At 36.1% G+C, this 9,483-nt stretch overlaps 1 protein-coding gene across 10 annotated transcripts; it reads left to right on the plus strand.

The window, feature by feature from the left end:
- On the plus strand, positions 1 to 9,279 carry LOC120109889 (uncharacterized). Of its 10 annotated transcripts, none has more exons than XM_088718411.2 (10): positions 7 to 552; positions 648 to 749; positions 841 to 922; positions 1,062 to 1,081; positions 1,206 to 1,266; positions 3,029 to 3,045; positions 3,140 to 3,217; positions 3,323 to 5,856; positions 5,977 to 6,056; positions 8,874 to 9,279. In XM_088718411.2, the coding sequence occupies exons 1-8, from the start codon at positions 343 to 345 to the stop codon at positions 3,326 to 3,328; spliced, it is 576 nt and encodes a 191-aa protein (XP_088574537.2). In that variant the 5' UTR covers positions 7 to 342; the 3' UTR covers positions 3,329 to 5,856; positions 5,977 to 6,056; positions 8,874 to 9,279. The 10 variants fall into 10 exon arrangements, with proteins under 10 accessions (XP_089785796.1, XP_088574537.2, XP_038979426.2 ...); XM_039123498.3 differs by lacking the exon at positions 3,029 to 3,045 and having other exon boundaries at positions 3,124 to 3,217; positions 3,323 to 3,810; positions 5,753 to 5,856; XM_039123497.3 differs by lacking the exon at positions 3,029 to 3,045 and having other exon boundaries at positions 3,124 to 3,217; positions 3,323 to 3,473; positions 5,753 to 5,856.
- Positions 9,280 to 9,483: the final 204 nt, after the last annotated feature.

Here is a 9,483-nt window from a genome sequence, read left to right on the forward strand (position 1 = left end):
CGTTGGCTTGTGATCGGTGGTGTTGGGCGGGACTGGATCCGCTGGGAGTGGGAGCTAAGCCATTTGGTTAACAAGTTTGGGTCAGGTCTAACCAGGTTGTCTTCAAACGCATTGGACTCGGTTCCATCCCCGCATGGGACCCGATTTAGCTCCGCGGGCCAGAGGAATGGATGCTTGTTGCAGGTTTTGCAGAGCTAGATGGGAGAAATAGGGATTGATAATAGAACAACAGGATTGCATCTTTTGCACGAAAGAAAGATCCATCTTTCTTCGAGTTCATTGTTAGATTGTACAATGATCCCTTTAAAATGACCCCTTTAAAATTTGGAGTACTTTGAGAGGATGCCGCCTCGAGCGGAGACTCCAGCGAGGAGGAGGAAGAACAGAGGGGTTTGGATGCTGGAGACGATCTCAGTGGAGGTTCTGAAGGCGATGACGAGGACGAGGGGGGGTGGAGCTCACCAGGGGATCACGAAGTTTGCCGAAGGTGCAAAAGCGTTTAGGGTGGTTTTCTTGAAGATTATGAAGAAGAATCTTCCAAACGATCCACTGGTAAGTGTTCCTCGAGGCATTTATATGATTCTTGACGGGGAAAAAACAGGTTTTTTTCTCCTTTTTATACCTTATTCTTAATTTTTATTTATCAGGGACCCATATTGTTGACACACAGGAAGCTTATTGCTGAGAAGCTCACGGAAGAGGAAGTTGAGCATAAGGTGAAGGGTGAAGCCAAGAAAGAGAAGCATTTGGTGAGTACTCTTTAACTTCGGGGACTAGAATTTGTAGTTTAAATGACTGAATGCATATTTTCATGTTATTTTTTATTTACATTTACGACAGGCAGCAGAAAAAGGGCATGTAAAGCCAGCTAATTTCTTAGGTTCAAAGGAGAAATCTCTTATCAGTATTGCCACAAAAGGAGGTATACTTAAATTATAAGAGGATTGATTTTTGACCTTTTTTTGACCATAGCAGTGGTGCTTGAGTGGCTACTTTCATTCTTAATTTCAACACTGGTAACATACTCTCTCTGTCTTGCATATTTGATGGTGGTTGTTCAGTGGTCAAGTTATTTAATGCGGTAAGACTTCACTCAGTTACTTGGTGTCTCTTCGTTGGTTTTTGTTCCATTATATCTGGCATGATTTTAACCTAAGGCTTATTTTTTACTATTGTAAATCATAACTTTAGGATGTTATCTACAGGTAAGTAAGGCACAGAATTCTCAGAAAGGCTTGAATCCTTCAAAGTCAAAAGATTCAAAAGGTACGACAGTTGTAACTATATTGCCTTTCATCTGCCTGGAGTTAGGAGTGCTACTATCAAGCTGGGAAAATTATGAACTTATTTAATTTCATCCTTACAAGATCTCTCTCAAGAAATCTATCACTTATCTTATCTAGGATGATTTTACTCCTATTATTATGCCTTTTCTTGCATCATGTCATTAGAGAGGGCCAATTGGTATGCAGAACTTAGACAGTAGAATTGCAAATTCAAACCCTTCTCTGGGTCATGATGAGCATGCTTTCTGCTGTTGGATATAATAAAATGAAAGTGAGATTATGTAGGCATTATAGCTGCTTACTCATGCTTGCTTTCATTAGTTTCAGGACAATATATGACTAGACGGATTCTCTAGACACATTCTAGTAGGCTATTTTGGACAACAAAAACACAGAAAACTAATTTTATAAATTATTTTCTTTACCTCCTTAGAAGATGTTCCTTTTGTTTGAAACAGTTTAAAATATTAGAATTGTGGGCAAGGTTAGCCAAACCGATACTGGGACCTATATCGGTCGGCCACTGATTCAGTACAGTACCAATTCGATATGTGGTGAACCGGGCAGTTCGCCCATGTTTAACAAACTATGATTCAAACCTTTTGGGATATTGTAAGAAGAGAGGGGGGGGGGGAACCATTTGGTTCGGAGCGATTTATGCTATTTTCCTAAAAACAATGCTGAATCATGCAGGTTTCATGCTGGTTCGGTTCGGTATGGGATGAACCGGGTGGTTTGGCCCAGTTCAATTGACCATGATTGTGGGGATTGCTGCAATAGTGAAATTAGTGAGAGGGGATCATTTGAACGGTACAAAAAATAGTGAGGATTACTCAAAAAGGTATAGGCTTGCGAGATGTGTCAGCATAGGCTCTCTGTGAGAATGTATTGTCATCTTGAAGCACAAGGGTTTGGGAAGTGGGCTTTGATACAACATCCAAATGCCTAAAAATGGTCAGATTCATCCAAACCCCTCTTATTCAATTCTTCCTATACATGATAGATGGCAGCTTAACTCCTTGACGTAGAACTCTAGAATCTTTAAGGTAATATTTTCCAATCATTTTAGGTATTTTAATTCGAGTTCTTAGTCAATACTTGGCATGGTTGTATTCTTTTCATCCTTTTTGGTTAGGCATCTGATTCACGGCTTTATCAAATGAGTGTCATGTTTTGTGATTATGTTCTAAAGATATCTTCATTCTTCAAGTTTGCATCATATAGCGTTAAATATTTGTCATATCATAGGTACCTCTTACCAGTCATTCACTTTAAGGAGGTGTGATCTAATATAGCTAGGAAGTAAGCATCATGTTGACAATAATGCTGGGATAAGTTTAAGTAAGGTTGTTCTGCAAAAATGCCTTTAAGGCTGGATAAAATTAGAGAATACAGGTTCCTTAGGTTTTCTATAGGGGCAAGGTTGTTGGCAAGCTATTTGGGGGAACAAATATCTTCTTTTGATGGTATTATACTTTTTCTGATTGAAGGTTGTCGTGTTCAATTTTCCAGTATGTGTTACGGTGTTTAAAGGCTGACAAGACTAGGTTAAAGAGTATCCAGAGTGACGTTTTGCTGTTACTTATTTTTATCAAATAGAAGTTGCAGAGACTTTTTTTAAACTGTATTTCTTATGTCACTATTAACATTGCCAGATGTTTCTAATATCACGGTGTCTCCAGTATGTCATGTAATTATATTCTTTTAATTTATTCTAACCAGTATATTTGCAATGGTGACAGTGTTGGCAAAACAAAGAAAACAAACTTTCTTGTCAGAACTGCAAAAGCCAACAACACAAGCTCTTGACTAACCAGTATATTTGCAATGGTGACAGTGCTGGCAAAACAAAGAAACAAACTTTCTTGTCAGAACTACAAAAGCCAACAACACAAGCTCTTGACAGCCCTTCGTCATTCAACTCTTCAAGGGTATCCTCATTTATATGCTTCTTGTGCATGCCATGCTCTTTTCAACCTTCATAGATTACATTCTTTACATTTTTATATAGAAATCCTTCTCTTTGTGCCTTGCAGTGGTGAGAAAGCATTGATACTCAGATCTGTATAACCTTGCTGTTGATTTTGCTGTAAATCCTTCAAGTTATGGCTTTTCTGAGGTCATCAATGTTCTTGTGTTCTATGTTTATCTGGGGTAGTTTATCCTCAGGAGCCTGCTTTTACCAAGGTAGCTATGATTTGATATTCCTGAAATTCTTGCAACAATATTCTCTTAAACTGCACAAATTCTTTAAATACGTCTTGTTGGCTGTCATTTATTGTCTCATTTTGTGTGCCTTTTGAAATGGCATATGGAAGTTGTATGGCTCGTTTTTTCTTTGGTTTTTAGGAGCAGAATTTTCATCTTGATTTATGAGGCTGATTCACAAGAACTACTTGGGAACTTGTGGATCAACGAGAAAGCAATGAAACGGAACTTGTTCTTCATATAAATCTTGTTGGCTTTAGTTCACGAGAGATTTATCATAGGCTGTGGAAACCAAAATGTGAAAGGTTATATATAGGTGACTTTGGAGGAATGCTCTATTTAGAAACTCATTTTCAGCTGAGGTATATATTTGTGGTGTATTTTAGCTACATTGAGCATTGGCTTGATATATGATATTGTTTTTTGCTTGGCCAAGTATATTATGACATTGACTAGATTTGTGGGCGAGCAGGATGCCAAGGCAATGGACCTAGTCTATTGCCAGGTTATCTTGCCCAGGCAACTGACTGAGCACAAAGTCAAAACATTCTTGATCCAATTTTGTTATTTGTATCATCATATTTTTCATAGCATATCAATAATTGACATATTATCTATCATCCTTAAGGCATAAACAATGAACATAAACATTTAAAAGACAATATGCTGTAGTTTGTAAGATCTATATTGAAACAACAATGTGTTACATCTGTATCATTGTTGTCCTAGCTCAAATGATAGAAATTGCCAGGTTTTGCCAATTGTTTTTCTTCCTAGAGACTGGAAACTGGAGCTTGGATGTAAAATTTTGAAGGAAAGGTCATTTCAGTTCACCTCTTTTTCACATTTTAACATGCCTTAAGGCACACACATGAATATAAACAATCAAAAGACACCTTAAAGATATAACATAGTTTGTAAATCTATACAGAATGTATGTATGTACGTATGTATATATTAATTATCGTTGTCTTAGATCAACTAGTAGAGATTTCTAGGCTTGCCCAAATGTGTCTTGTGTGTATTGCTAGAGACGAAAGAATTGGAGCTTAGGCCTATAGCTTTGAAGGAAAGAATATTCCAGTCACTTGTTTCCATGATATGTCATATCGTACTGAATCAGATAGTATGAGCATGTTGTACTATACCAGTATATAGTATGGGGAGCGTACTGATACTCGGTACGCTGAATCAGCCCCCATACTGGGTGTACCAAAATAGTGACAAGGTGGCACCGGTACAAGACACGGTATCGAGATAGCATACCTTGCTTGTTTCATACTATTTATTTTTATCAGTACTATTTGATGTTCCTTGGATCCAATTTGATGCATCTGTCTTCCATCTTAGCAATCATCTGTCAACATGACAAGAAATAAAATTTGATGTATGTATGTATGTATGTATGTATGCATATATGTTTGTATTATTGTTGTCTTAGATCAACTGCTAGATATTTCTAGGCTTGCCTAAATGTGTCTGGCTAGAGGATAGAGAACTGGAGCTTGGGCTTAGGGCTTTGAAGGAAAGAACATTTCTGGTCACTTGTTTCATAATATTTTTTTTATCAATACTATTTGATGTTTCCTTGGATCCAATTTGATGTATTTGTCTTCCTCGTTGGCATTCATCTGTCAACATTCAAGAAATTACAATGAAATATTTTAAAAGTTTAAATTCATATCAATCTCTAGACACGCATGCAGAGATATGTATATCCCCACATAAATGTTTGTTTCCACATATTATATATATTACAAGTGTCTATCTGTATATTATATGTGGGCATGCATATGTATGTATGATCATCTAAGTGAGGGTCGCCTAGGCAACGTGAGGCATGACAACTGCCCAGGCACCCAGGCTACAACAATGTTTTGGAGTGGTATGACCATTTGACATCTTTAACTGCTTTAGTGTTTTGGCTGCTATTTATTTTCGGGAATCTGAAAGCAATATTAAGATTTTCAATTTTAATTTCATTTTTTGTTGGCTTCTTATATGTGAAGTGACTCTAAGACACATGGTTAAGGCTAACTTTTTAGACTTCTAAATCTACATAAAATGGAAGTTGTATTTCTAAACTTTTATTTGTCTACAGCTTCATAATATTTTACACTAGTCCATTTCCATTAAAAATAATTGCATGTGGGTTGTGTATAATTTAAATATGGTCATATCTTGAGCAAGTAGGTTCTATTCCTTTGGATCATTCTGGTTAACCTTGGCATCTATTGTAAATAACATGCTTTGTGCAGGCTCAAATTCTACAAATAACAAACATAGCAACGAGCCTGGGTGGACTCCATGATGTGACACTTACATGCTTAGTTCGAAGTTGAAGGACTGGGACAAAATGCCAGTAAGAATTGATAAGAATATTTAATTTTCTTCTATTTGCATTTTGTTTGTGAGATACAAGTATAGGTTGTTTTAAACATTCTTTCAAATGCTTCTTGGATTTCTCCTGCCACTTATCTAGGATTTTGCTGGAGCTGTTGATCAAGACAATGTTTCTCTGGAGAGTTCCTCTGATGAGGAATAAAAACTGGAAAGCTTAAGGTGAATATGCTCTTTTCAGCAAATTTTCGAACCTGGAAGTAGAAAATATATGCTTTATCTTATAATTCAATACTTAGGGTTCCTATGCCTCATTGGATATTTGTGACTATTTTCACCCATCAACATCAGCTGAAGATTGGACTGGTTAAGTTACATGCTTTAAACTATCTAGAAAGTCAAGGATGATAAAAGTAAGGTAGGGTGAGGTGCAAAGTATCTAAATTAACCCCCAGACCTTAATATGAATGGTATTGGATAAGTCAAACATTAATGTGCCCCTTGTTTTATCAAATAAAGCCATGCAAGTTATTGATTTTTTTTATAGCATATATTGCTAATGACTCCTAGATCACTAGAAGGCAAATGTTCAAGAATAAATTTCTTGTCTAAAACCTTATTTCTCATTAAAAATGGTATTCATGTTTGTTTTCTCTTTATGGAAACTGGACCAGTGGATATCCTAAATGCGCTCTGATTGTTCCCCGCAGGTTCATCTATAAGTACCCTGTGTTCTTGCAATGCTTATGCAAAAGTTCAAAAAGAGGGATGAAATGGGTATGCTCTAATTGTAGATAAGCAGTTTCTCTTCTAGCATGGCTGGAATATACTGCAAAAAACAAATGTAAACTCTGTTGCAATACAGCAGAGTGACTTGATGTCATGAAAAACTTGCTGATTCTGATGCAAACAATTTCTGAGATTTAAGCATGATTGAACTGTCAATAGCCTGCTGCTCTATCAGCACCTATGGTAGGCGAGGACCAGGGCAGTACAACAACTGTTCTAAAGTGAAAACTCTTAAAAATGCAACATCCAATCTGTATTAGAATAGGTGCTGAAATGTAAAGAAGATTGCTACTATAGGGGAACATAGTTAATTGTGCTATTAAGGTGCTTAAGTTACTCATTGAAGCGATGTTGACTAGAATCAATAAGATTCTGGTAAACCTAATCTGAAGAGACATAAAACAGAAAATATGGGTTTTCCAGCGTATAGTAGTGCATCTGTATGAATATATGATAATTGATGCCAATCCACACTTGACATGGGCACGATACATGATGCTCGAATCCTTATTAATTTTGTATTCATTCACAAGCTGCCTAAATACCTTTTTGACTTTCTAAGTGTGAGTTTTTTTGGGTGGGAAGGGAATTGTGAATGATTCACTTAGAATTTTAAATTCTACTGTAATAAGCTTTTCCAGAACAGAGAAAGCATTAATTATAGGGAGACATTTAGGTTAATATTGTGAGGATGTTAAAGATGCACTACTGATGTTGTTAGGGCTTATCTGTAGACATGCATAAATACATGTTGTATGAGAGGGGAAGACATAATGGGCATGTTTGGTGTTGCTTTTGCTTTTTAGAAAGTTATGCTTCTTAAAGAAACAAGCCAGAATCTAAGTTTTCTAGCTTCTCCAAAAAGTGTCTGTTTTACAATTTTCCTCATAGAAGCACTTCAAAGATAATGTTGCCGAGCACGTTTTTTAGTTTTTTCTTTTCTTTGCTTTAGAAGTTAAAAAAATAGTTTCTTTAAGCAAGACTAAACACGCCCTAACACCTTCTCTTTATACTTATTACTCTGTCTTGCAATCTTCCTTAAGAATTGCTTTATGATCACACACATATATACATGTAGATACGTACTTATACATGTGTGTATCTATGTATTTAAAGAGAAATGAGCTGTTACAGTTTCTATAGGATTTTAGACTCAGTTCCACCATTACTAAATCAATTATGGGCTTTTAAATAGAGGAATCGTTCTTAGTTGCAATATGCAATATCTACTATACCTAAAAATAAAATTTATTTATTTTTATTATGCATGAAGTTGAAACAATATCAATCGTGCTAATAAAGCTAGTGCATGAAAATATGTTATAAGCTATAAAATGCAAATCGAAACCAATGATCCTGATATATAGATCTTAAAACGGAAACCAAATTCAATAAATTCAGGCCCTTATTTCTATTTTGATTTAATGTACAATTTGGAAGTCTAAAAACTTCTATTTTCAGTGTTTAGGTATTTTAGATATTGTAGGTCATGTTAACACCACCTTTTGAGTAAGATGTTATTTATTTTGCTCTCTTCCTCTCTCTATCTCTCTCTCTCTCTCTCTCTCTCTCAGAGGGGATGCTCCAGCTAGAATTTTTTCTGGTATTTTTGGAGGCAGGGATCTTTGATTTTGGTGGTCCATTGTTAATTTTCAAATCATCAAATCTTTTGGGAAGCATTTGTCTAGTGTGTAGCTCACTGGATGTGCAGATATTTGAGGCCATGCAGTCATTTAGTTGGAGATGAACTAACCAGTATCATATGTATTGATTTTTCATTGCTTATTGACTCGAGACAATATGTCTGTTTAATTGTTTTTTGAATTTCCAATCTTTGGTCATCTTCCCCCCTCAATCAACTTGATTATGGGATAATACAGCCATTTAGTTTTCTGTTGGATGAGGCGTACTAGCTGGCTATATTTATAGCTTGATGCAACATTATGGCCAAGGATAGAATGAAATGTAAACTGTGGTTACCGAAATGACTAATGGAATTCAACTTCATGTATAGAGTTCATGAGCTTTTCTGTTGATTCTACTTATGACGATGAACTGCTTATATTTCCAGCCTCTTTTTCATCTTAACTGTAGCTCCTGTTTACAGTTACAAGTATTACATAAAAATAAACCATCATTTTTATCTTGTATCTTGCATGCTTTCTCTGGCTGGTGTGAGAAGAATGGAATTATATACCTAGAGGTAATGCTTGAGTATCATATGCTTGTCTAACCAATTTGCTTCTTCAGAATCAGATTCATGCACTGGGGCAGATTTAGAGGTTGTTACAACAACAGAGATATATAGTTAGCATCAACATTCTATAAATATTGGAGCAAGAGGTCCGGGTTTTCCATGTTCTGTCCAAAGAGCTTCAATACTGCCAATGAACACCGGTTCACTGATTTTTGCTGTCATTTCCTTTCTTTTAAAGCTTTTCCACCTTGTAGCTTCAGATAGCGAGCAAATCCTGTTGTAACTTATTTTGCAAAATTGTAGCTCAGTGCTGATATGTTGAATTTTCAAACTGCCTATAGATCCATTATGAAGGATTTAGAAAGGGAAATTTGCATCCCCTTTTGGTATCTGTATTAGAAGGCATTCACAAGCAAATGTTCTTGATAAAGTAAATGGATGCTTAAGAGGTTGTTTTAACTCTGTGCATGATGTAGGTACTTGTGTAGTCTGCTGGATCCTTTTCTGCCGCATCTATATAAATACATAAACAGGTGGGAAACGTAACATGAAGATGTGCATGATAAATAAATCAGTGTCGACCTGCATCATGCAAGATGCACCTGAAAGCAAGGAATGATTTGATTTGAGGCTAGTCAAAATGTCCGTTGCTAAGGATTGATA

This window comes from Phoenix dactylifera, chromosome 3 (genome assembly GCF_051530095.1).
Source record: "Phoenix dactylifera cultivar Ajwa chromosome 3, Ajwa_hap1_PhDact_Kaust_v1.1, whole genome shotgun sequence".
NCBI classification, from domain to species: Eukaryota; Viridiplantae; Streptophyta; class Magnoliopsida; order Arecales; family Arecaceae; genus Phoenix; species Phoenix dactylifera.

What these genes read in the sequence shown, in the direction of transcription:
- LOC120109889 (XM_089929667.1), top strand. Translation starts at nt 343, where the DNA reads ATGCCGCCTCGAGCGGAGACTCCAGCGAGGAGGAGGAAGAACAGAGGG. An exon ending in ATCTTCCAAACGATCCACTG is followed by an intron (nt 553 to 647) that starts GTAAGTGTTCCT and finishes TTTATTTATCAG; the next exon opens with GGACCCATATTGTTGACACA. An exon ending in TGGTCAAGTTATTTAATGCG is followed by an intron (nt 1,082 to 1,205) that starts GTAAGACTTCAC and finishes TGTTATCTACAG; the next exon opens with GTAAGTAAGGCACAGAATTC.